The sequence below is a fragment of the Carassius auratus genome, unplaced genomic scaffold (assembly GCF_003368295.1).
Source record: "Carassius auratus strain Wakin unplaced genomic scaffold, ASM336829v1 scaf_tig00000876, whole genome shotgun sequence".
NCBI lineage: Eukaryota > Metazoa > Chordata > Actinopteri > Cypriniformes > Cyprinidae > Carassius > Carassius auratus.
Genome location: NW_020523328.1, coordinates 1,117,703 through 1,145,259, shown reverse-complemented (window position 1 = coordinate 1,145,259; position 27,557 = coordinate 1,117,703). Strand labels below are relative to the sequence as shown.

The window sequence follows — 27,557 nt, the reverse complement described above, 5'->3', positions numbered from 1 at the left end:
GCTCTTGCAACATATTGCTTAGTCCATTTTTTTTAAACACTTGATACAAAAACCATAGGTAAGAGGTCAAGAAACAGGAATGGAAAACATTGAAAGTAATATGCCTTCAACAATATACATTTAAAACACATGGAGTGCATTAAATACAATAAAATACTTAAAAGTCAAATATTAGAAACATTCTTAGTGCGGATTTTAGCTGTTGTTCAGAAAGACACTGGATACCAAAATATATGTCTCTGTAAAACAGTTTGATTGTGTTGTGATTTCCTCTGTGCTGCACAAAAAGTTCTGCACATGCATCTACTGTAGTCTCCAAGCAGTAGATCAGGATGAATACTGGGTGGAAGACAGGGTCAAGGATGATCAGTGCTTTGGTGATTTCAGAATGGGAGTACTGAGATAAGATCAGCTTCCACATGGAGAAAATAAAGTCAAAAGAGTCCATCGACTGGCTCATTCGAAGTCAACGTCTGGCAGAATCTCTTTATCCACTAAGTCACACAGTGTCTTTCTACAAAGTCTGGGGAGAGAGATGATTCTGGCAGTGCTGAAGTAAAACAGCTACTTCTCAGTAACTCAAGGCTGGTATCCAGGGAATGGATCCTCTGAAAAATGATATAAACAGCAAATTTACCCACTTGAACTTACACTGTTTTTTACGGTGTTTTCATAATGACACAATTCAGTTTACCTGCAGCCGGGGGTCCTTGATAACATCCACTGCTGTCGCATACACCAGGGGGACCCATTTCTCCTTGCTGACCTGGAGCTCCTGGAATACCCGGTGGTCCTACATTACCAGCCTCACCTTTGGGACCTGGTTCCCCTATTTTAGCTTCACCCGGAGGTCCTGTACAAGTACATTTATGCATTCAGCAGAAGCTTTTATCCAAAGTGACCTACAGTGCATTCAGACATTTATACATATACATTTTTTTAAATCTGTATTTTACAAGTAGAAATACATAGTGGTACAAGTAACACTTAAAAATTCATAACAAAGACATTATTTGTGTTCGTGTAAAAGCTAAATTATGTAAAAAAGAAAAAAAAGAAAAACAGGACCGATTTTCAGAAAAAAATATATTGGAAAAAATACCATTATTTGTCTGCTTAAAATACAAAGACAAATAAAACCAATTAGCCAGTGATGTAAAACAAATGAATACACTACAATACTACAGATATACACTACTGCTCAAACGTTTGAGGCCGCTAAGGTTTATTTTTAAAAAATTATCATTTTATGTAATGAATACTTTTATTCCGTAAGGATGCATTAAATTGATCACAATCACAGACATTTTTAATGTAAAAAAAGAACTCTATTTCAAATAAATGCTTATCTTTTGTACTTTCTATTCCTCACGGAATCCTGTTAATAGGTATGACAGTTTATACACATAACAATTTTTGTTAATTTTTTTTTATCAAATAAAGATACTCCTTTACTACTTCTTTGCGTCTCTCAGGTGCATTTTATTTAGCTGTTTTATTTGAAAACAAAAATAATAATTACAAATATATTTTTGCAATGTTTTTCATTCTTTGGGAACAGAAACCTAAATAAGATGATTATAATAATATGGTTCAGTACCTGCAAATCCTTTTATTCCTTGTGGTCCCACCGCATTTGCTCCTGGAGAGCCCTTCTCACCATGCATCCCTCTGCGTCCTACAAGTCAATCACAGAAATACTTCCATAATTTAATCCAGAATGTCTATAAATCAACTAATGTGTCTAATGACCATCAGATGTGGTGTTTGCCCGGCAGATGGCATCTTCAAAGAAATGAATATGTCATGGCTTACCCTGCTCACCAGGGTACCCTGGTTTCCCAGACTCTCCTCTGCTTCCTTGTCGACCCTGAGGGCCTCGGGCTCCAGGTGGCCCCCTTCCCCCTGGTATCCCAGGCTCTCCTGGTGGTGCTACTGGTTCCTGGATGGGCACTGGCTTTCGATTCATCTCATTTAGAAAAGCATCCAACTTCAACACTTCATCTAAAACACAGTTTTATATCAGCTCATACTTGAGATGCAGTTACTCAGGACAAGAATCCCATTAAAGATGCTTTTAAATTCTGCATTTATTGCGACTCAAATGGATGTAGTGAATATACTACATACTGTGCACAAGTTTTTCGCAGGCCTGTGTAACAAGTTGGTAGATCATGGCAAGAGACTGTGGCTCACCCTGATAAGCAGAAGAATTATTAAAACAAACAAAATCTATTTTATGGTTTGCATATAGCAAGGATGTCACTTGCAACCCACCTTCTCGCCTCTCTCACCCTTACTTCCAGGAAGACCCTGTGAAAGAGAAAAAGTCATCTGGAACACATCCGTAACAGCTAATTTCTATCCAACATTTTTCAAATATATCAAATTTTTTCTGGCCATCTATCTCAGCTGGACCGGATGGATGAAGGACATAAAGTTTACTTACGGTGGGCCCTAGGGGACCTAATGGCCCTCTCTCTCCCATTGGCCCTGGATGACCAGGCAAACCCTGGAAGCCCTACAAATTGTAGACACAGAAATGTAAAAAAGAGTGGAATGAAAGCATGTACAGTATGAAATATTCAATGAATGCATATAGGTAAGGCTAAGTCTCACTCTTGGGCCTGTGATTCCTGGGCTACCGATGTTACCCTCCACTCCTCTGGTGCCCTGTGGGCAATTTATTGACATAAGGATGAATGACAGACTCCAACACACTTAGGACAGTACCTCCCTCTAACCACACAGACGTACCTTAGGACCAGGCATGCCCTCTTCACCTTTTTGACCAGGGGGCCCTGGTAAACCCTATTAACACAAAGTAAATTAAAAAAAGTGAGATATACCAGAAAAAAATAAATAAATAATAATATGACCAAATACAACCATGGCCTTTAAGCTGGTTGTTGAAGCTCACCTGGCTCCCAGGCCTTCCAATGTCTCCTTTTTCCCCTCTTGCTCCTGGTGGGCCCTTATTAAGACAAAGAGACAGGGTTTAAATCTGTTCCAAGTGCTAATACATTAGATCTTCTCTGTAGAACAAGTGTAGGCGTACCACTTTGCCCATTACAGTTATTCCCCGTGGACCAGCAGCTCCAAGCGTGCCAAAGCCGCCCTCAGGGCCCGGTTTACCAGGTGGGCCCACCTCTCCCTGGAGAGATGCAGAAAAGGAACAACAGACACAAAAGTGACAGTAAATACATATATAATGTTTCAAAAGATATCTATTTTAACATTCTTTTCATCGTAGAATCAGCATAAATGATGCTGAAAATTCAATTTTGCTTTCGCAGAAAAAAAAGCACATATATTCAAATAGAAAACAGTTACTCTAAATGTTTTTAAATTAGTGGCTAACATAATAGTTGTATGCTCAAACCCAAATTCATATTCATGCTTCCTTACCTTTTGTCCCACCTCTCCTTTGTCTCCCTTCTCCCCACGAGGGCCAGGTCTCCCCTGAATACATGCATACCATTACAACAATAATTATCACAACACTGATTATTCCAACAACTATTAAAATGATTTCACAAGCTTTCTAATGTTGCTGTCAGTTTAAAAATGCAGCGTTGTAGTCTCACAGGTGGCCCTGTGTCTCCAGGTGCTCCAGGGACGTCGGTGGTGCAGGTGCATGCATAAGCAGGGGCAGGACAGCTCTCCTCGTCTCTCTAGGGAACAGAGAGCCACACTTAAAATACAGAAGGAACTTTTAAGACATCCTGCACTACATCACGTAACTCCGTGCCATATTGATGGGTCAACTCAACCTAGTCTGATCATGTACCTGTGAGGGCAGATCACAGCAGTTGTCTTCTGATGCCCAAGTAGTGTTGCACACAATCTCAAAGGACTGCAGCTGGAACTAGAGAAAAATATAATACACATTGCCTTAATATGTCTATATTCATTACTTTTCTCAGTATGTTTGTGCTCATGAGGTGAGACTCACCGCCGCAGATCCACTGTTAGGTCCACGTGTCCTCACTAGTTTGCCCAACATCTCAAAACCATCAGTGGGCAAAGTTCCCAGGGGGCGTGCGGGCCTCTCGCCAACCCGCTGGCAGTCTACAGACAGAGATACACTCACCTGACTGACCGAAAAATGGATCTGCCAATCGGTTAAAGAGATGAGAAGAATCAGTGGCATATTAAATGTTGTATTTCTTTTTATACCTCTTCGCTAAAACATTACTGACCAGTCCTTAGAAAATATTGCTATCTATCATTTTGAGAGAAGCTTCTAAACTTTTCTATCTATAATAAACTTTTCAAATTTAGTTGATGTCAAAAAGTTTTGCCTACATTCTGATTTTAAGTTAAATTTTTAATGTGTAATGGCTGATTAGTACAAATAATGTAATAATAACAATTACTGTTGTCAATTTCCAGTACATTTCTATGGGACGTTCTGTAAAGCTTGTCTGACTGAGCGACATTAACCAAAAAAACTTTCACACAAACCTTATGAAAGCTTCCGTAGAAAACTGAGTGGACTTGTGGCTGGTCGAAGGTCAGTTCCTGTATCTCTCCTCTGTAGTCCAGACTGAAATACAGCAGAACCTTCTTCTCAGCTAAATAGAGAATAAGCATCTAATGAACTTGGGATCTACAATTGAATAGTCCTTGAATTTATCTACTCAAGTGTCCATGCACTCACGGTCCAGCACCACCCCCATCTTGGGCTGGAAGTCATTGTCCGTGAGCTGCCAGAGGGCGAAGGGCTCCCTGGGTGAATCCTGCAAGAGCCTGAAGGCTATGCTGATGGTGTGTTCTGGAGAGAAGCCAGCCGGATGAATGAAGCTGAGACAGACGGACAGGGTGTGAGCGCTGAATGAAGGGTGTAACTGAGTGTGTGTGTAACAGTGTGTGTGTTTTGTGTTCTCACCCTGTGCTCTGGGTCAGCTGTACGTCTCTGTAGAGGGTGTAACTGGGTAAGGTGCTGAAGATGAAAGGTTCAGCTGCCACACCTTCAATGGTAGAGTGTGCTCTCTGAGTAAGACCGAACGCTTCCATCATGTCGAAGCCTAGAAGACACAAATTCACTTTTTTGTTTAGGGCTCAACAGTAAGGATGGCCTGTTAACTCAGGTTTGACATCTAAGAGTGTAGGAATTTAATCTTGGAGCTTTCTGTAAAAAGTAACCAGTTTCCAGCTTATTATATTTGTAAACAACATTTACAAAAACATAAAAAAAATATAATATATAAAAACAACTATTTAAAACGATTAAAATACTTAATTAAAAAATATATATGAATGTAAAATGTATATTACTGTATATTATATCTATAAATCTTGAAAAAAAAGAGAAATAAAAAAATATATATAAAATCAGATATTTAAATCTTAAAAAATGTGTTGGGCACCAGTGTAATTAAGTACTGGCTAGTATGAGCAAACAGAAAATAAGCAAACTCTGCAAAGCACAAAAAGTGGAGCATAGTGCTAGAAAATGCATAGTGCATGGTCATGGATTTGAGTTCCAGGGAATGTGTGAACTGATCATACATAAACCTAAATGTCAAAACAAGTCATTTTGGACAAAAGTATTTGACAAATGCAATAAGTGTAAAATGTAAATATTACCATACCTTTAACCACATGATTTCTGACCGTCGTCTCAGGACACACTGAGAAATAAAAAGACATCATGACATGTTTGAAGAAAGCTATATTTTTTATGAAAGGCTTGTTCACACCAAAAGTGATGAGGAAAAGCAAAGCAAATTGCTTTCAGTTGATTTGCATTCAGTACATTTCCATTGTTCTCTTGTCAACTGGTTTGGTGTGAATAGATGAAAAGGTATGCATTAATTCGATTCAAAATCCTGATTTCACTGAATGCTTATGGAATTATCTGTGTTGGATTTGAACATGCCTTAACTGTTGCAACTTTTACCTTCTCTTTGTATGGGATGCAGCCGAGGAGGAACCTGAATTCTCACTGGAGCAGTTGCTTTATGAGAGAATTACATATTATTAGAGTTGAGCAAAACAAACATCAGTTATTTTTTAAAGCTGAAGTATGACTCAAACTGTTTTCTGACCAGTAGGGTGAAGGATCGTGACCGCAGCGCCCTCTACTGTTCCCACACGGGAGTGCACACTGATGCGGTAGACCGTTTCCGGCTGCAGCTCAGAGAAACAGTGACTGCTGCTAGCAGCATCTACTATTTCCTCTTTAGTCTGTTTATCTGAGCACAAATGTCCAGAGAGAAAAGTAAATAACTTAAAACAAACTACCTTTTTTAGAACTTTTTCCAAAAACGGTTAAGCTGAGCTGCTACCTCTGAGGGCCTGGATGACTATGCGATAGCCACTGACCGCTGGCACGGGCCTCCAGGACACACATATACTGGAGTGGTCAGACCGCACCACACTCACGCTGCTCACTCGTAGACTGGCTGCTTGTGCAGAGAGAGAAACACACAGAGGAGAGTAAATACGAGACACTGTCTGGCAAAGCAATGTACAGTGGGAAGTTTATACACTGTAATACTAGAGATACTGTTTTGATGTGTGTGTGTGTGTGTGTGTGTGTCTCACTGGTCTTCCCCTGGGCTGAGGCGCTGCCACCCTCTCTATTGCGGTACTCAGCAGTCACCAGCACACTGTAACGAGTGTCAGGCAGGAGATTCTGCAGCAGGACGCGCCTCTCGATGCCGGGCAATGACACCTATTTAACCAACACAAAAAAAGGACACCTCATTTACAACACAACACACAACATGAAGCAACGGTGCAATGTTCCAGGGTTATTAAAGTTTTGAATTTAAAATTTACATCTATCATTTTAAATTTGTCTTTTATTTGAGTTTTCTTTTTTCCTGCTGTTTTCTGTTTGAACATCTTTTAGAATGGAATTTAATTCTGTGATGGCACAGCTGAATTTTCAGCAGCCATTACTCCAGTCCTCAGTGTCACATGACACTGAAAAAAAATATAAGCTAATTTGATGCTCAAGATTTTTGTAATTATTATTATTAATATTATCAATGCTGAAAACACTTGTGCTGTCTAATATTAATTACTAAAATCTAAGCTGATAACAATTTTAAGCAATTTTTTGATCAATAGAAAGCTCAAAAGAACTGCATTTATTTGAAATATGAATATTTTGTAACAAATATCTTTACTGACACTTTTGATGATCAATTGAATTCATCCCTCCTTAAATAAAGTATGAATTCCTTTATAAAAAAATCTTACAATTTTGAATGTTATCAATATCATATGGTAGGATATTAATATTATAATAATATATTAATATAACAGTTAATTTTTTTAGGACCGTCTAGCACTATCACTATCAAGTTTGAATAATCAACATTAATTTTGTCAATGGTCATTATTGATTTAATGGTCATAATATAATTTTAGAGTTAACAATTGTTTTGTAATTAGATTATTTTTTCAGGTTTCATAATTTGGATTTTTATTTCAGCTATCAGAAATGTTTTAATTTATTTGGTGTGAACTAGATCTTTTCATTGTCTAAAGAAAACATGACTGGTGTTTGGCCATTCATAGGCCAATGCCAGAATCTTCAGGTTTTGTGCGTGGTTGTCAAGCAATTGCAATATGGTTGCTAAGATGACCTGAGTGGTGCAATTTTTCTAAATGGTCTTGAGTGGTTACTGTAAGAGCCCAAGTACCCATGTCTCTATAATACCTGTTTCCAAAATATGGGCTCTATAGTGCAAGTAGATGAATACACACAGGCAATACAAAATAAGAGGTTTCATTCTTCTAAAAGCACTCACTGTGTTTTCCCTTGCATCCCCATTGAGTGGAGTGTATGACACACGGTACTGCAGCACATGAGCGTTGGGGTGAACCCAGCTGACCAGCATACTGACTGCTGTCTCCTCTGAGATGGACAAACTGCTCGGACCACCTCCAGATACTAAAGCCACACAAAAAATGCAACCCAGTTATTCACATGTTGTAGTCAAAGGAATCACATGCATATAAGTATATATACTCACAGGTGCTGTATCGTATAGCCACAGCCTCGCTCTGAGCGCCATCGGCATATAATGCAGAGAGGGAAATCTGATACTCCTTATCTTCCTTAACCTCTTCCAAAATCGCCCCCTCACTCTCCCCATCTACTGTCAACTGCAATATATCCATGAATTACCACCTATTGTCACCTGATTCTATAAATCACACATTTATGTTAGCTAACTCAATCAGTATTTATAGCACGTATGTAACAAAGGAAGTGTTAGAGTTGGAGCTAACCTGCCTGAGGTCTCCTTCACTGAGGGAGATCCATTTGATGAGATAAGAGACCACGTCATCCGCCGCCGCTTCCCATCGCACGGTTATGTCACTGCCGGAGAAGTTAGTGACTCTCAGATCCGAGGGAGCTGGGACTCTTACTGGAAGATTAAAGATGATATAATGAACATACTTCTAAACTGAAGTAACAAAAATTAAACATGTCATCATGTTTGCAACTTACAGGTAGTGACATTGGCTGTGATAGGAGTGGACAGGCCCTTTTCGTAGAGAGACTGAACTGACACCAGATACCTGGAGAGGGAAGACAGATTCTGCAGCAACACTGTGTTCACACCTTTGACCTCCACCTGAGAAACAGAGAGAACATAGTCAACACAGAACATATACTGATTCACTTCGTTTATTATTATTAGCAATGTTGAAAACAGATGAAAGATTCAAAGCAGTTTGGGTAGAACGACAAAGACCTAACAAGTGACTTCTGGCATCTGCTCACCTGCTTGACATCACTGCCGTGATTGGTGCTGTAGATGACGCGGTGTGCAGGAACATCGACAGCTCCAGGGACCCACGTGACCTTCAGAGTGCTGTGACTGACCATGGGAAACTGCAAACTGAGAGGAGACGGCAGTGGGACTGGAAAAAATAGACAGATGAGAGAAAGAACTGAGGGAATGAGCAAAAGACATCAAGGAATTTCCAAGGGATTTCTGTGGGACAATTAAATAATATCGCAAGAGACTAAACTTCTGAGTTGCAGGTACGAGAAGTTACAGTCAGGAGTTGACAGAAAATAAAAATGTTTCTTATTTTGTATTTTTGTTTTTTAAAACTGAATTATTAATCAGTTCTTAAATTTCTTTTAATGGTGGGAATTACCATATATAATTGTTATTGTCAATTGTAAATTGGTTCAAAATAATTCATCGACATTTAATCGACATCTTGCCACCACATATTGGTTTGACAGTTTCCATTCATGTTCATTTTATTTTACCTTTGAGCAACAAAGAGGTTAACGTGGCTGTTATCATAAACATGAGAATCTACAACCAGTTTTTTTTTTCTGACCTAATTTATGGTGCTTAGTGACAGATATTATGTTTATTGGTAGTTTTTCCTCTCCTTTCTTCTTTTAAAGGGGTCATCTGATGCAAAATTCACTTGTTTGAACTGAAATGTGTGTTGGTAGTGTGTGTACACAACCACAATATAATGATTAAACTCCACCCAGTGGACTTAGATAAAATCCAGATAAATGATATCCACTTTTTCAAATAAAGCAGTTTTCAGATTCTTGGCTGTGTGATGTCACAGGGGCGAGGTGAGCAGAGCTAATTAGCATTTAAAGGGGGGGGGGGGGTGAAATGCTATTTCATGCATACTGAGTTTTTTACACTGTTAAAGAGTTGGATTCCCATGCTAAACATGGACAAAGTTTCAAAAATTAAGTTGTACGTTTGAAGCAGTATTTTTGTTCCAAAAATACTCCTTCCGGTTTGTCACAAGTTTCGGAAAGTTTTTTTCGAGTATGGCTCTGTGTGACGTTAGATGGAGCGGAATTTCCTTATATGGGTCCTAAGGGCACTTCTGTGTTTGTGTTTGTTCCCCTGCATTTGAAGATGCTTGTTTTACAAACAAGCCCCAGTTTGACGCCGGATTTGCACATCGTTTATTTCTTAAGGATAATGCAGTCCCAACGAAAAAGGGTCACGATCGTGTGTTGGAACCGCAGGCGGTGAGTAAAACTGCTTCAAATATCTCTGTGTTGTTAACTTAGCTATCGGCGTGTAAGCACATCAAGTAAACAACATGCGATGTTGTCATCAAACTGCACTTTCCACATGTACAGCTTAAAAAAAAAAAAAAAAAAAAAAAGTTGCTATATATCAATGATTATTATTATTATTTTTTTTAGCAATTTCACAAGTCAGTTGAAATGAGTAGAACAGACAGGTGTTAGTACATAACTTTCAATATTTATTGCACGTCAAAAGACAGCAAGAGTTTTATCCTGCACTTCAAGTATTATCTTTGTAAGAAAAGTGTTTTTGGCCACTAACTTTGTAGATGCGTGTCACACATTACATGCACATTCTTGCCTTTGAACACAATGAATTTGAAGTAGCGCTTATATCTCCACCTTGAAAATGCCAACTTTTCATTGGATTGCTCCTGACTTGCCATTTCTGCTGCTGCTGCGAATCTGTGCTGTTGCGTGTGTGTGTGTTTGGCACCGCTGGTGTATCTGCCGGCATGTGTGTAAAAACACTGGCTCTGATTGGCTACCATGAAACATATGACTCTGCCTTAGCTAATCATAATCGCTTATCTCGTTTTTAACCCACCTCCTCACTCGCTGTGTGAGCCAGGGGTGCGTTCGGATTGCATAGTTTATTAAATCAATGCATAGTAACGCACCGCATTTAACTTTCAGTAATGGTAACAGCGTTGTGACGACGGGAAAAGTAATTAGTTAGATTACCCCGTTACTGAAAAAATAACGTTGTTACCTTACGCCATTATTCCAAACACTCGTAATGTCACAGCTTCCAAACGCTCTCAACGCAAAAGCTTACTGGCGCTCGTGATTCTTTAGATTCGCCCACATGTCACGCCTCCAGGCGCTCGTGTTTTTACGGGAAAAATCGGTACAGACTATCTTTCTCTTATAAATATAATAAAACTAAAGACTTTTTGGAGTTATGAAGAATGCAGTACTACTCTATAGGTACTCAAGATTAACAGGATATTGAGTGAAAACGAGCATTTCACCCCCCCCCCCCCCCCCCCCCCTTAAAGGAAAATTAGCTTGCTATGAAAATTGCTGTTTTTGACAGGGTAAAAAGTGTGTTGTTTTACACTTCCAAAGTATGTTACAGATTTTTCAGTAAGACCCTAAAGAATCATATTAACTTGTGGAAAATGGGCATCCAATGACCCCTTTAAGACATTATGAAAGAGAGAAAAAAAGATTCTCTGAACATTTACTCAACCTCATGTCATTGCACACACACAAAAAAAGGTACTTAAAAAAAAATCTTAAGCTAAACAGATTTGACTGACTTTCATAGTAAGGACAAAGAGAACATTTCTAAAAATGTCATCTTTTATGTTCCACAGAAGAAAGTCATACAGGTTTGGAATCACATGAGGTTGAGTCAATTTTCAGAATTGTAAAATTTTGTGTGAATGATCCCTTTAAGAAGAACTGTCACACCTGTCTGGGAAGTGGATAAAAGCATGTGTGAGGATAATGGGAAAATCAGTCTCGTAAGACTAGGTAGATACGTTTCTATGAAAGTGCTGATAATGAATCTGTATTTACAGGTGGTGCCGATGGCTGTAATTGGGTCACTGGGGTCCTCATCATAAAGAGCATAAAGCGTGACTGAATAATCTGTGGATGGCATCAGATCCACCAACTCCACGTCCGTCTGAGCTGGTCCAAACTTCACCTGGCACAAGAAACAAGAGCACACGAATGGCATCAAACCATTCTAACAGAATTAGAAACACTGAGCCACATTGTGAGATGTCCCAGGCTCACCTCTTTGGCATCATCAGGCTCTCCATCGTTGAGTGCAGAGTATAAGGCCATGTACTGTGTGGCTCCAGCGGCCGGCTGCCAACGCACCCGCAGACTGCTAGAGGAGGAAGCGGTGACCTCTAGAGCCTCAGGTATCGCCAATGGTACTTTAAAGCAGAGAGCATTTATTATGATACGCAGTGAGACCAAATTACATTATTAGCATAAAAATAAGTAAATATCCCTTTTTGCTTTAACGTCAAAAGCACTTTAGCTGCACAAAATTAAATTTACATTTATAACATGTATATTAATTTATGCCATAGTATTTGTTTTTCATTTGCAAAATCCTAAAACGTTCTGCTCCCAAGTTTAAAATCCCAGATATTGAATGTGGTCTTGGGATTTTAAAATCTAAATTAGGAAATGTTATTAATGCATTTTGAGTGCTGAAACTCACAAGTGGTGAAGGTGCCTCTCAGAGCAGAGCCCACATTGTTCTCATAGACAGGAAAGATGGACAGGTGGTATTGTGTCTGTGAGGACAGTCCTGTCAGCAGAACTGTGGAGTCTGTTCCATTCACCACCACCTAAAATCAATCAACAACATGCATATAAAAACAAAGTGAGTTTTCTGAATTCAACTACAACTACTGCATCCTGTAGGTGGCACCAACAAACCAACATTTCTTCAGTTCCTGGCGCTACAAATTAAACCATGGTGATCAGATACAAGCAATTCCAGCTTTTAATATCTTGACAGGATACCAGTCTAATGGCTGGAAGATACCAACTTTTAGGCAGCATCCAAAATTGTACACTTCCCTACTATACAGAGGGTGAAAAAAGAGTACAAACTCTTTTTGGTTTTCATAAAACAGTTGTCTAATAATCCCTGGATGACCGTTATTTATTATTATGCCATGACGCCACAGTAGAGGAGTTGTAATGGCAGTGATTCAACGGTAGTAAAATAATTAATACTGAGAAATATAAAATGTACTTTTATAAGGTCGCAGTGTATAATCATTCAAAAAAAAAGTTCTTGATTTCAGAAATGTATGCAGACTTAGCTTTTACATTTTAGTGCTGAAAAGAGTGCAAGACACTTGGCTCACCTCTTTCAGACTCTGTCCTTCAGCGGTGTGGTACACCACTCTGTACTGCTGAGGACTTTTGCTAGGGACGGTCCAACGCAGGCGCACCTCTCTCGACCCTAGGCCTACATACTGCAGATCAGTTGGGCTGGGATAGGACAGAACTGGGTCCTGAGTGGGACGCTCCATTCCTTCTCGAAAAACACATATACCATTTTGTTTCAATGGGAGCATGTGGGAATTTGGATTACTATAATGAAAACCAATGTGTATGTGATTGGCCTACTCTTTGCTTTAACACGTTCTTCAATCTTGCCACAGAGGATGCGTGCTAATCTTCCCACCAGTTTACTGAGCAGAGGAAAATCATTCACGTTATACACATTCAGCTCCAGCGGTTCAGACGCCACCTGCCTCAGCTCTGCCTCATCTGCATTTTTCACACCTGGACATGAGTGGGAAAGAAATAAAGATAAAACTTTATGTGTGTATAATATATGCACATAATTATAGCAAAGGTCATTTTACATATGCAATAGCATATACTATAATTAAACTACTGTTTGTCTAACTTTTATTAATTAAACATTAAATTGACACAACACATCAAAATTCATGGTAATAAAGACATTTTTTAAATGTAACAAATTATTTCTATTTCCAACAAATGCTGTTCTATTTATCACAGAATCCGAAGAAAATGTATCATGGCACAGCTGTTTTAAACAATAAGAAATGTTTGATCAACATAATAGAATGATTTCTGAAGAATCATGTGACACTGAAGACTGGCGTAATGGTGCTGAAAAAAAGCTGTGCATCACAGGAATAAATTACATTTTAAAATATAGTAAAACAGAAAACAATTATGTTAAATATATTAACTATATTACTGTTTTGACTATTTTATTCAATAAATGTAGCCTTGGTAAGCAGAAAAAAAAGCGAAAATAAAAAAGCTCTCACCAATAGCAATGATCTCTACGCCGGCATTCTTCAGCCTGTTAGCTGCAGCAATGGCATCATCTTGAGATTTCCCATCAGTCAGCAGCATCAGGAACTGTGGGGTGTTGGGTCGCGCCCCCACCTCCTCCTTCAGATTGTTCTCAAGAGCATGTATGAGAGCCTGACCTGAAATATAGACATGTTAAAAATTAACCAATACTCTCGTATTCGTTTCATATAAGCATCCTTTCATCACTGCTGGGCTACCTTGATGTGTGATGTATATAGCATTCAGATTATTAGACAAAAAAAAACAATAAGCCACTATTATAAGAAACTGTGCATTTAGTAGCTTTATAATGGACAAGATTTGTAATATAATGCAAAAATATAATGCACTATATAATGCAAATCAAGAACCCTAGAGCCTAGAACCCTCTTTACCATGTTAAAAAAAGAATTTCTATAAATGGTGACAAAAATATGATATCACAGGGGTGCAATTATTTGAATGGTCCATGTGGCACTTCCAATCAGGAATTAGATTCCGAAATTTCCTTTTTAGAATATTTTATTTGAACCCCAGGTCATTAAGAAATATACAGTGTATAAATCTACCATTACCTGTGAAAGTGTTGCCTCCCTTGTATCTGAAGTTCCTGATGGCCTCCAGAAGTGGCTCTCTAGAGGTGAAGTTATTAAGATGCCACTCTGTCCGTGGATCTCCACTGTACTGAGATAATGCTGAAACAACAACAAATTAATACTCTTAATCAGTAAGCACGCATTCAATTAATCAAAAGTGACAGCAAAAACATTTATAAACTTTTAAATAGTTTTCTTTTCTTCCATTTTTTTATAGATAGGTGTGTAGAGAGTTGACAGGAAAGCACTGGGAGGGAGGGAGCGGGAATGGCAAAAGACCCCGAGAAGGGAATCGAACTTCTGATTTATGAAGGATCATGTGACACTGAAGACTGGAGTAATGATGATGAAAATTCAGCTTTGGGAATCAGGACTCAGAGTTATTTCATAACTTAAGCATAAGATACTTATTTCAAAACCATTAAAAATGCCAAACTGAACAGTAATGTATAAACTAAACTTTCATTAAGTAAATTATTAAATAAAATTAAGGGTTGACACTGAGAAGCATATCTTTGAAAATTGCAATACATTTACAATGTATGAAATAACATCTCACCTATTTGCACACCCTGCGGCCCAATGTGAAAGGGGACAGCCAGACCCTCCAGGAAGTCACGCACTTTCCTGAAGTTTGTGCGGCCGATGCTCCAGGATCCATCCACCAGAAGAACCAGATCAGCCTGAGCTCCAGCGCTGCATTCAAATGGCTTTCGTGTGGAAACAGCTTGAGACACATGGGCAAGAGTCAAACACTCCGGTTTTTAATAAAGGGTCACACTGAGCACTAAGCAGTGGAACTTGTATCTTTTAATGTCTCTTATCCTGGGAATTTTTGCACTTTGCTGTGAAGTGTATTCAAGGATCTTTTCAAATATTCTTCAATATTCCTATCTGCTCCTATATAAAAAAAATTGTGCAATGCTTTTGCAAGATGCCTTTTGTCAATACATCTACTGTTTCTTAATGGTGCATTCCTATCTATGTGTGTGTTTTTTTACAGATGGGAGAAAGGAGGGAACAAATTTCAGTCCTGAGGGCACACAAGAGGCCCTGATAACAACCTACACGGTGTTATTAACTCTGGTTTGTCCCTAATTCTGTTATTAGCCCTCACTACACAGACACAGGAAACACAGCTCATTAACTCTGTTAAACACTGACCCTAACATGTTCCTGTATCACTGAGTCAATGCGTGTCATACTTTTATATTTGGTTATTTATGAAGTCAATAACAATGAGCATTGATTTTTCATTAACGGTTTGCCCATCTGATTGCTTTAGTTCATCTGAATTGTGAGTGGCATTACCTGTGACAGGTTGGGTTGGCGTGGTTTTTCTCGGTTTGTTGGTGATGGAGACCTCTTCTCTCACTGACTTCCCTCCATTTTCTTCTTGATCGTTTTTATCCTCGGTCTTGGATCGATTCTTGTCTTTCTTCTTTTTCTTTTCTTTGGTGTTTCTGTCAACTTCTGGCTCAAGCTCAGGTACAACAGGAGGCTCTATAGCAGTAGAAAGACATAACTTTAAGATAAATACTTAAATAAATGTATTATATACTGCACCTAAAAAACTGCTATATGAAAGCAAAAGCTTAAATTATCTGCAAAATAAAATATAAGTATGTTGATAATGTTTAAGCATGTTAAGTGGTTTATGAATAGGGTATTGGAAGACTGAAAAATCCCTGACAGTTAAATGAGTGACAATAACAAGTGATGGTGTCTGTATTCCCACACCCCGCCTTGGTCTAAATGCACACTCAGCACAGGTCCAGTCCCCTGTCCCATTACTGCTGCATTAATGACAGGCATTTGGAGGATGAATGGACTTTTATTAACAGGTAAGATAGTAGAGCTGGCGCCAGTTCAACCATCTGTAGCTCCACCAGTAAAACACTGATAATGACAGAGAGACCGCGGGATGGAAGGCTCCTCTGCTTTGTACACCCGGTTGGGCAGGAACTATAACAGTATGTTCGGTTTGCCACCAAGAAATGTTATGCTGTTAACATTTTTTAGTACCACTGTTTCATACATATGGAGCTTGGAGCCAAAACTGCAACAACAGGCATATACATTTTTAGTTTTTCACAGAATTCCGTCATGCTCATGAAGGCTGCATTTATTATTTATAATATAGAAAAAAAGCAGTAATTTTGTGAAATATTATTATAACAATTTCAGAAATCATTCTAATATGCTGAGTTGGTGCTCAAGAAAAAATTATTATTATTATCAATGCTGAAAAAAAGTTGCGATGCTTATGTTTTTTGGGGTTTTTTTTGATTCTTTAAAGAATTCAGTTCAAAAGAATAGCATTTATTTGAAATTTTTTCCAAAAAACAATCAATTTAATGCATCCCAGCAGAATAAAATTATTATTATTATTTTAAAGGGGGGGTGAAATGCTATTTCATGCATACTGAGTTTTTTACACTGTTAAAGAGTTGGATTCCCATGCTAAACATGGACAAAGTTTCAAAAATTAAGTTGTACGTTTGGAGGAGTATTTTTGTTCCCAAAATACTCCTTCCGGTTTGTCACAAGTTTCGGAAAGTTTTTTTCGAGTATGGCTCTGCGTGACGTTAGATGGAGCGGAATTTCCTTATATGGGTCCTAGGGCACTTCTCCCGGAAGAGCGCGCGCTCCCGTATAGCAGAGCACTGAGAGCACAACAGACATTCACTGATCAGAGCGAGAGCGTCGCGAAATGTCACAAAAGGAGTGTGTTTTTGGTTGCCAGGGCAAGACAACCCTGCACAGATTACCAAAAGAGAAACAGCATTAACACTAGAACTACCAAGGCAGTCATTTTGACCGTTTTAAAGATTTGCAATGTAATAACTTTGTTGAAATAAAACCCATATAACTACAGTTCCATGACTTTTCTTAAATTAATGTAAATTTTATTTTAACATTGTTATTTTATTAAAATTACAAAACACAAAAGAGTTCTGAGTATTTCTACCTTGAATGGCCATAGCGGTCAATTTGACCGCACATATTACAGGCGTTGTATCTCCTCAGTGCTTTTTCCCGCCGTTAAAGATGTGCGTAGCTGTTGCCTAGCAACCTTTCTCTGGCAGTTTTGTATGCTTTTGCTAAGCTAAAACTTAGCTTTACCGTCAAAATGGCAACAAGAAAGAAAATGACTGTCACTGAGGTTTTATCCTTGCTTGAGAACATTGATGATGCAGAGTCTGATGGAGGAGCAGAGAGCGATGTCTCTTGGTCTCTTGACAGTTCGTCTGACACTGATTCTGAGAGTGATTCAGAGATAATTCCGGTTCGTAAAAAAAGGAGAGTGGACACTTCAAATTCGACAACTGTCATTTCATCTGCTACTTTGGGTATGTTATCGATACAATCCTGGCTGTTATCAATAATTACCCACTTCAATATTATAATGAGATAGCCTCTAACAACAACAACAACAACAACAATATTATTATTATTATTATTATTATTATTATTATTATTATTATTATTATTATTATTATTATGTTAGCCCTGACGAAACTGATATTTCATGAAATAAACAAACTGCCGGATGCAAATTGCGGAAAGCAAATTGCGGCATGCACTTTTGTGGGAGGTCTAGTAGCTCTTACACAATAATATCACGAACATATTATATTATGTATGCTTAAATTACCCCACATTTTTCATAAAACATGACCATAGAAGCTTTGAAGTAAATATAACATGACAAAAATGACATTCACTGCTGTCTGGTATGAACAGTCAAAATGACCGCTATTGGCAGTTCTAGTAGTTATAGAATTCCGGTAGTGCTAGTGTTAAGGGACCAGTGGATGGAGTTTATTTTTACAGAGCATCAACGGAGTTGTGCAAGTGTTTGTGTTTGTTCCCTGCATTTCGAAGATGCTTGTTTTACAACAAGGCCCAGTTTGACGACGGATTTGCGTATTGTTTATTTCTTAAGGATGATGCAATCCCAACGAAAAAGGGTCACGATCGTGTGTTGGAACCGCAGGCGGTGAGTAAAACTGCTTAAAATATCTCTGCCTCCTTGTTAGTGCGTCCGCCTCCCATGCCGGAGACCTGGGTTCGAGCCCCGCTCGGAGCGAGTCGTTGCTGCTGCTGCTTTCGTTCAGTTTCAGCCTCGGGATCTGATTCTGGATCATAAATAAACGGCTGAATCTGACTGTAAGCCATGGTTTGTTTTGGATGATGGTTTCTCCCTGACGGTAATGTCACAGATCCACATGCTACTGGCGCTCTGATTCTTTAGCTCCGCCCACACGTCAGGCCTCCAGCCGGTCGTGTTTTTCCGGGAAAAATCGGTACAGACTCTCTTTCTCTTATGAATATAATAAAACTAAAGACTTTTTGGAGTTATGAAGGATGCAGTACTACTCTATAGGTACTCAAGATTAACAGGATATTGAGTGAAAACGAGCATTTCACCCCCCCTTTAAATATTAGTGTATAAAACACAAAGCCTATTTTGCAGATCAGGCTGTATTTACAAATACATATATAGTTAACTTCTAACAAACTGGCAGACATTGTTTGCGAATCCTCTACCTGTAGTCACTGGTTCTCGGTAGAGCACAGTGGGAAGGGCTGCTAGAGCCTCCGTCACGTCATCCACCTCTCCAGATCCAGAGCCAATGGGGTGAGTTTTCTTCTTCTGCTCTCTGTTCCCGCTGCGGATCAACTCTTCTTCCCGCAACCCATCGACTGACAAGAAATCAGAGAATGGGTGTGTGTAAATGTGAAAGGATGTGAAGTGAACAATAACATTTTTGCTGATTTATTTAGTAAGCTATTAGGTTCGTCCTACTACATCAAACAAACAAACAGTGTTTAAGCCCCATTTTATTAACACCTTTATGACATGGAAAAACTGAGTGGATGCTTATGCTTTTATGAGAGAACAATGGAATAATCCCCCTCAGACAAGCAAGCCTGGCCCTCTAGCCAAACCTCACAACTGGCCTGTCCAGACCTGCACGGGGAGACACAGTAACCTACTCTCCCGACTTCTCATCCAAACGTATCACAGATGTTTGGCATAGTCTGCATCTTTTAACAATGACAGCACCAGGCTATTATAGAATAACGTCTGAGCTCCCATAACACACTACTTTTATCACTGGTGTTTGCATTCTTATTTTAGCACATTCACAGCTGAAGTGAAATCTGAAAGTCAGGTATTTCATCATTTGATATCAGGTTTCTTTCAGGGTGGTCGTTTCGGTGGGATATTTCTGTGTTTTAAAGGGAATTCCAAAAGTGTTTTGTGCCTGTAAAGACACAAGCGTCAGTCCCAGCCTGTAATCCAACAGGAATCCACCATTCAACACTGTCAATTACAGACAGATCTCTTCTGAACACTGTTTGTGTGTGCGGAGCAAGTAATGTGTTTAATGGGATTGTTTCTGTACTTTGTACCACTGGGAATTACCACATACAGATTTCTGCTTCTTGTGCACAAAAAGCACTTTGGGAAGATCCCACACCTCCAACAACAAATCAGAAGGGAAACCTCTAATCTGAATAGAACTTTAAGACTTACTGTAACTTCCAATGTTTTTAGTACAGACATGAATTGTAGCTCAAATTGTGTAGCTTGTTGAGTATTGGTGTGCAATTAGTTTTCTAAATAAAAACATTTTAGCCTTGGGAGTTTTAGCCTAGCAGGTGAAATATTCCACAGAAGCCACAGGAAGGAGTTGTAGGTTGACTATAATGACGCCTAACAATGACCTAGTGACCATTCTAACCATGTTTGCAACCACAAAGCAACATCCTCTTATCCTCCAGTCTTACTAGTGAAGCGTCTTTTTGCCATGAGTTTCTCCAGCGTCCCATTGAGCACCATAACTTGGAGGAGATACTCCTGTCTGGGGTCCAGGCCTGCCACCGTGGCCCGGCCGCGTGTAGTTGTGAGCATCAGCTCTGGCTGAGGAACCTCTAGAAAAGAGAATATTTGATGATTTAGATGAAGCTGTATTTGTCTGTAATCTTTATGTCACTAACATCACTAAACACCTAAAAAAGAAAAACAGGTTTTTAAAACAATCCTCTGCCCTGAGTGGAGAAGCAGATAGTCCCGCCCCAAACATATGCCATTGGTTAAGCTAAGGAAGTTCCCTTAAATTTATGATATGAAAAAAATATTAATGTACTATTTGAACTGTTCCTGATCATTTCAGTCAAAACTGCTTGAGACTAAACTGAAAAACGGACTGCTTTTGTCTAAAATGAATACATCTGTTATGAGTGCATCTAATAAACAATTATATGAAACGTTAAAGGGATAGTTCACCCAAATAGCAAAATGATGTCATTAATAACTCACCCTCATGTTGTTCCAAACCCGTAAGACCTCCGTTCATCTTCGAAACACGGTTTAAGATATTTTAGATTTAGTCCGTGAGCTCTCAGTCCCTCCATTGAAACTGTGTGTACGGTATACTGTCCATGTCCAGAAAGGTAAGAAAAACATCTTCAAAGTAGTCCATGTGACATCAGAGGGTCAGTTAGAATTTTTTGAAGCATCGAAAAAACATTTTGGTCCAAAAATAGAGAGAGAGAGAGTTCAAAACCAAGCAGTTTGTGATATCCGGTTCGCGAATGAATCATTTGGTGTAACCAGATCTTTTTGAACCAGTTCACCAAATAGAACTGAATCGTTTTAAACGATTGGCGTCTCCAATACGCATTAATCTACAAATGACTTAAGCTGTTAACATTTTTAATGTGGCCGACACTCCCTCTGAGTTAAAACAAACCAACATCCCAGAGTAATTCAAGAAGTCAAGAACCGGTTGCATCAGTTTTCGGATCACCAGTAGTTCTTTCGGACAGTTCGATTCAATAAACCGGTTGAAGAAAACGGTTCACCGGTTCTTTTGCGCTCGACGTAATGGCGTCATTGGCGATGATTGCCCTTTATTCAAGCCTTCTGTTTACCCGCGCTCATAACACTAGCACAGAATCAGTTCAGAATCAATCACCAAAAGAATCAGTTCAGTTCAGACGCTCTCTGTGTGTCAGTCTGCTTCACGCTGAATCACACATGCGCAGTATCATCAGCTCCTCGGTTCATGAATCGGACGCGTCTGAAACGGTTCTTGACTTGTGAACGAGTCAGTCTTTCGTTCATTATCTGGCTCGGCTCGGTGTTCATCTTCAGTTCTCTCTTCACAGCAGTTCAGTCAGTGTACTGTTTGAGTAAATGAATTACTCCGGGATATTGTTTTGTTTGAACTCAGAGGGAGTGTCAGCCACATTAAAAAAAGTTAACAGCTTAAGTCATTTGTGGATTAATGCGTATTAGAGATGCGAACAGTTTAAAACGATTCAGTTCGATTTGGTGAACTGGTCAAAAAGATCCGGTTACATCAAATGATTCGTTTGCGAACTGGATATGACAAACTGCTTGGTTTTGAACTCTCTCTCACAACAGACACAGAAGAGAAGACAATGCTGAATAAAATTGTAGTTTTGCTATTTTTGGACCAAAATGTATTTTCGATGCTTCCAAAAAATTTAACTGACCCTTTGATGTCAAATGGACTACTTTGAAGATGTTTTTCTTACCTTTCTGGACATGGACAGTATACCGTACACACAGTTTCAATGGAGGGACTAAGAGCTCTCGGACTAAATCTAAAATATCTTAAACTGTGTTCCAAAGATAAACGGAGGTCTTACGGGTTTGGAACGACACAAGGGTAAGTTATTAATGACATAATTTTGCTATTTGGGTGAACTATCCCTTTAAATGAAAAATGAAATGTTACAATTTAATTAAATAAATTATATACATACACACACACACACACAAATATATATTCAAATGTAGTATGCATATGATTGTGGTGTGAAGTGAATGTTGTGTCTTCCAGAAGTGGTTTTTGTTGTCCACAAACATATTATTACTTGTGAGGTATGCATTACGGTAATTTCTTTCTTATTTTGGAATATAAAAGTTGCTTTTATGAAATGAGACAGACTTGATGACGCATGAGACTGACAAAGGCCACCTCCTGCAGGCGCAGACTTCGAAATGAGACACAGCATGTGGTTTTTCATTTCAAGGTATGAGGGAAAATAAGAGTAGTGAATTATATACTCACATAGAGATTGGACTGTGAGAAACTGCACTTAACTTAAACCTTAATATCATCAAAAGATGGCGGAGTGTGAGATTCTTTTTGGGAAACATGAATGCCTATTTCTGTCTGTCTCTGCCTGGAGCAGTGTGGGGCATGTGTGCTGTTTGTTTTGCTGTATGAACTTTCTCAAGACTGCAGCAGACCTGCCTGGACTCACCTGAGCACAAGGGCGGAACAGAAGATAAGAGAGACAAAGATAAAGACAGAGAGAGAGAGAAATGGTGGGAAAGAGAGAGGTAAAGGGTAGGGGTTTAACTGAAAGATATGGACACACACTTATATAGAGTGGTAAAAGCAAGATGAGAAGTCACACAGAAGAGATCTGAGCAAAGGTTATGCCTATCCTGATTCGATCATCGCTCAAAAATCCTGCTTTCCTATTCCTCACCTGTTCTGAATGCTTACTCAGTGGGAAAAGAATGTACTGTTCTACAAAGAAGAAAGAAAGGTCCTTGATGTTAAATGTTTATTCATTTAACGTTTCTATGTATTTGATTTATTTACTTACTGACATTTTTTTGTTTCAAAATCTCAAATTCTGTTGGGAAATGAAATAAATCAAGTGCTTCAGTGGTATCCAAATCTTGTTTTGTGTAGCGGCCAAAATTTGGGTGTTTCCTCAGAGCAGCAGATGATTTAATCTGCCCTGGAGCGACCAGTGATGACTGCTGTATGCTATGACAATCAGTGAGAATACTTTTATTTTGCAAGGATCTTATAAATAGATTATAACTGACAGTAAGTAAATAAGTAAATAAATGCAGCCTATGTGAGCATAAGAGAAAAAAACATTAAAAAAGGGTTTGAATAGTACTGTGTATATATATATATATATATATATATATATATATATATATATATATATATATATATATATATATATATGTGTGTGTGTGTGTGTGTGTGTGTGTGTGTCAGTGCGTGCACATACTGTATCTAATCTTAATTATTTACAATTAACTCCAGTCTCACCTGTGATGGGCCGCACACGGACCTTATAGCCCTGCACCGGCCCTTCTGCCTCCTTCCATTTGATCTGCAGCCGATCTTCAGACAGAACAGTCAGCTTCAGACGGCCTAGAAATGCATACTAAGACTTTATGCAACATGCTTTGTTGGAATAAAAATTCTAAACACATTATTAGCAAAGAAAACAGATGTAGTTAAGACTGTTAGTCATTTGATAAGTCTTTGGCCAGATGCACACACAATGTGTAACAGAATGTATGAGATACTGAATGAATGCCTTGAAAGATCAAAGTCTTCCTCTAAAAGCATCTCAGTGACTGCCCCCCCCCCCTCTACTTCCCCTCTAAAGTTTTAATATTTGCACGGGAAGTTTTTCATTCATTCCTCCTTTTCCTTCATCACTGTTCTCTTGCTCAACTCTGCCCTTGTCTTCAGCTTATCTGCATAATTTCCACATGCCAGCTTGCCACAATCCCCTCTTTTATGTTCTTCCCCTCTCCCCAGCTGTCCGTGAGCGCTCAAAGCCGGCCCTGTAATGCCCTGCAGGGTAACAGCGGGTTGAGGACCACAGGAAATCTGCTCTTCGGTGGGGTTGAAGGTCAGCCTGAAGGGGCTGCATGCATGTAACGTCATAGCCCAGATAAGTGTCACAACGAGGATGACCCCAAAAAACATGAAGATCTTTGTCCTCTCTTACTGTAGTGTCTTTAAGCTCCCAATTATGCTATTGAAAGAATAAAATTAGAGAAACTGTGAAATGCTGGGTTCATACACTGTACAAAAAAATGCTTGGCTAGGTATAAAATGCGTTAACATCCAGATTAAGGGGTTTAATTCAATGGGAAAAAATGTATTTATATATATATATTTTTTTTTTATTATTGCTGTTATTATAAAAGCAGGGAATAGTGAGTACTGGCTTTCACGTGTTATAAAAATTATTTATTAGGTTTAAATGATGCAACAAAATTAACAGATTTAATTCAAGTAAAAATATATATTATTATAATATAATATTATAAAATTTGTAATATTGTTATTATTAATATAAAACCAGGTGAATGATGAAATGCTGTGTTGCAGGTATAAAACAAAATGTTTCATGTGGTACCAACATTTAATTCAAGTAAAATTATTATTATTATTGTATATGACTACTCTATAACTGCATTAGATTACAGCAATAAAAGTACCTTTAAGGGTGAAAATCAGTAGAATTAGCTTCTTACACTATAATTTTCACAGTGTGGCTACAAATAAATATCCATGGTCTGCGTTAACTGGCAGTGGATCAGAGGCAAAAGGAAGCTTTCACACAGCAGCACCACCAACCCAGAAGTCAACAAATGTGCGGCCAACTGCTCAGACAAAAACAGTGTGGAAAACACACGCGCAGCATGCATCCTCTAGGGATGACAGAGATAACAACAGGGCTAGAGGGGACACATAAATTATTCCAAGCATTTTTAAAGCAAATTTCTTTCCCAAATGTAGCAACATCCACAAAACGCTATGTGCCGTTGTCTAGGGATTCCACAATCTTGCACAATGGCCTCAGGCAGTAAGTTTGCATTCTAGACTATTCTTTTCTGGAGTACTGCTAACCAAGAATTTCCTTCCCTTGGGGAAAAATACAATTTAGGCAGATTGAGGTGGGAAAAAAAATCCGTATCATTTGGCTAAAAAGGAGTTTAAAATGTTAGTGTTTCTGCACTGTTATAGGTTTTTCATTGTTTTTCATTGTTGTGACACACTATTCTAGCAAGTGGGTTGTAAATTTGGTCCCATTAGAAGGACTGTTTGGAATGCAGATGACATTTCACAAATAAAACAGAAGCTGTGTGTTTGCTGACAGCATTTGAGATGCTATCAAAACTACAAAGACAGAATAAAGGATCTGTAAATGCATTTTCAAGGCAAATGTGATGTGTACAAATGTATACTACAGTATCAGCCTTAACATTCAGAAAATAAAATAAAATTAACTGAATTAATGGTTAGAAGTATCATTTCTGTGACACTAGGAAAGAACCAGTAATATATAAATAAACATGAAATTTGTTTCTGCAAACTGGATTATTATTAGGAACATTGTTATCCAAAGCTATACACTTCACTTTTAAATAAATAAGAAAGGGAATGTAGTTCTGAACCAGAAGGGAGCTATATGTGGATTGCTATTTTTGCCTGCGTGCATGAATGCTACTTGACCCTTTATTTCATTTTGAAATGTACTGGCATTGCATTTTGGTTAGAGAAAAGGACATCTAATTAAAGTAGCCCTAGCAATTATCCACGGCTTTCAAAGAAAAATACAGAAACAAGCATACAGTTAAGGACTTACAAAAGTAGATTTTACTTTATTTTAGTTCTTTCCTTATCTGCCAATGTTTAGCTGTGCACAAACATTTTCTATGTTTACATTCATATTAAATTTGATTACCTTACCAAATTACCTTTCAGTACAAAATAGTACTGACGTTTAATATTGGCATTATTTTAGATATCCGTCGTACTATAAAAATTATTCTCAATATCGTCCAAAATATGGTGCATATCTAGTAAATGAGCGGCTTGAGTGAAAGGTAAAAGGCAAAATATAACCTTGGGAATGGACTTCAGAAACCAGCACCAGGAGAACCGTCACTAGGATGAGTGTCGTTCGTTCGGAGGGGACGGAAGGAAAGCTGTGGGCCATCATAAATGTGCAGGTATCAATTAAAGACCTGTGGGAAAATGATCACTGTAAGCCAGGCAAAAATGAGTGTAACTTTCGTTCACTCCAAACAAACATCAAAGCAGAAGGGATCATGATAAAATTAAAATCAGTTATGGTTGTTGGCACCATAAAGTTGTTTAGCTGTTGTTTTCGATTGAAAACTTTTCAAAGCTTTTAAAGTCACACGGCTTTAAATATACTCTCCTAAACAATGAGGGGGAGCTAGAAAGACAGACAGAGAGAGATGGGACACTTAAAGTAAAGGATGCAACAAACTGGTCATTACAGACCCACTGAAGACTATTACAAGACGAGTGAGGGAAAGCTGCATGGACACCTGTTATACACACATAAACACACCTCTGCAAAACCTGAATGTAGTTTACTAACTGACCCATCACAATCCCACCTGTGCACATCAAAAATGAATGGAGAGAACAGAAAAAAATAACCTTCTCAGCAGTGTGTTGGTATATTGTGTGAGAAGTGGAATTATTTGACAGCTATTTTAATTGGACCCCCCTCCCTCCCCTCGCTTTGGGCCATAATAAGACGGCCTTTACATGCATTGGCTTGTTGCACGGAATACAGCTGAAATAGATGATATCAGGAACTTTAAAGAGTTTAATCTGTTGTGATACCACACCTATAGAGAGCTGTCGAAAGCTATTACTGCTACACAAGCGCATATGAGACACAAAACTGAAGCAGCGCGCAAACATAGGATGAACTGCGTATTACTAGGTGATTGGACTTGACTGTCTTACTCATTATTAACTCTATTAACTCAAAACTTACTTATATATATATATATTGCTTAACTCAAGTCACAAACGTAAACGAATAGGAACATTTACAGCGAGTCAAGGCGAATTAAATATAATTCAAAACCGCAACAGCTTGTTTCTGCAGCAAAGCCATGAGAAAAGCACAGTCACAAAATATATATATATATAACGTAACTCAAAAAAGGCTATTAGGTTATAGTTTACCTCAGGCTGAAGCGTGTACCTGGCGCATTCCACACAGGTAAGAGATGTTAACACATCGAGTCCCGGTCACTCACTTCCCATTTGCTGCCGTTTATGTCTGTAGTTCGGCTGGGTTAGGTGTGAAACCTGATACGGGTGTAGTGCCCTCCTCTAGTAATAAAGAGGCGGGGGAAAGTCAGTCAGGGTGGTATATCAGCTGTTCTGCAAGGCTCGAGAGAGAAAAGAAACTGTTGCCCAGAATGTGTTTTT

The 27,557-nt window shown here is 38.6% G+C and overlaps 1 protein-coding gene across 4 annotated transcripts; it reads right to left on the bottom strand.

Moving 5' to 3' along the window:
- Positions 1-288: 288 nt before the first annotated feature.
- LOC113069170 (collagen alpha-1(XX) chain) lies at positions 289-27,445 on the bottom strand. 4 transcript variants are annotated; one of them, XM_026242191.1, is made up of 42 exons: positions 27,309-27,445; positions 26,202-26,323; positions 23,601-23,705; positions 20,275-20,418; positions 19,027-19,182; positions 15,784-15,975; positions 15,032-15,199; positions 14,452-14,571; positions 13,849-14,013; positions 13,169-13,327; positions 12,904-13,076; positions 12,246-12,375; positions 11,807-11,952; positions 11,585-11,714; positions 8,753-8,892; positions 8,477-8,603; positions 8,254-8,393; positions 7,995-8,127; positions 7,770-7,912; positions 6,553-6,682; positions 6,294-6,413; positions 6,054-6,200; positions 5,906-5,962; positions 5,598-5,636; positions 4,892-5,030; positions 4,664-4,806; positions 4,468-4,577; positions 3,956-4,114; positions 3,791-3,868; positions 3,588-3,674; positions 3,409-3,462; positions 3,059-3,154; positions 2,921-2,974; positions 2,758-2,811; positions 2,620-2,673; positions 2,450-2,521; positions 2,278-2,313; positions 2,131-2,197; positions 1,816-2,004; positions 1,601-1,678; positions 695-853; positions 289-608 (listed from the first exon to the last, which is right to left on the bottom strand). In XM_026242191.1, the coding sequence occupies exons 2-42, from the start codon at positions 26,296-26,298 to the stop codon at positions 580-582; spliced, it is 4,719 nt and encodes a 1,572-aa protein (XP_026097976.1). In that variant the 5' UTR covers positions 26,299-26,323; positions 27,309-27,445; the 3' UTR covers positions 289-579. The 4 variants fall into 4 exon arrangements, with proteins under 4 accessions (XP_026097976.1, XP_026097977.1, XP_026097978.1 ...); XM_026242192.1 differs by having other exon boundaries at positions 6,294-6,410; XM_026242193.1 differs by having other exon boundaries at positions 12,904-13,073.
- Positions 27,446-27,557: the final 112 nt, after the last annotated feature.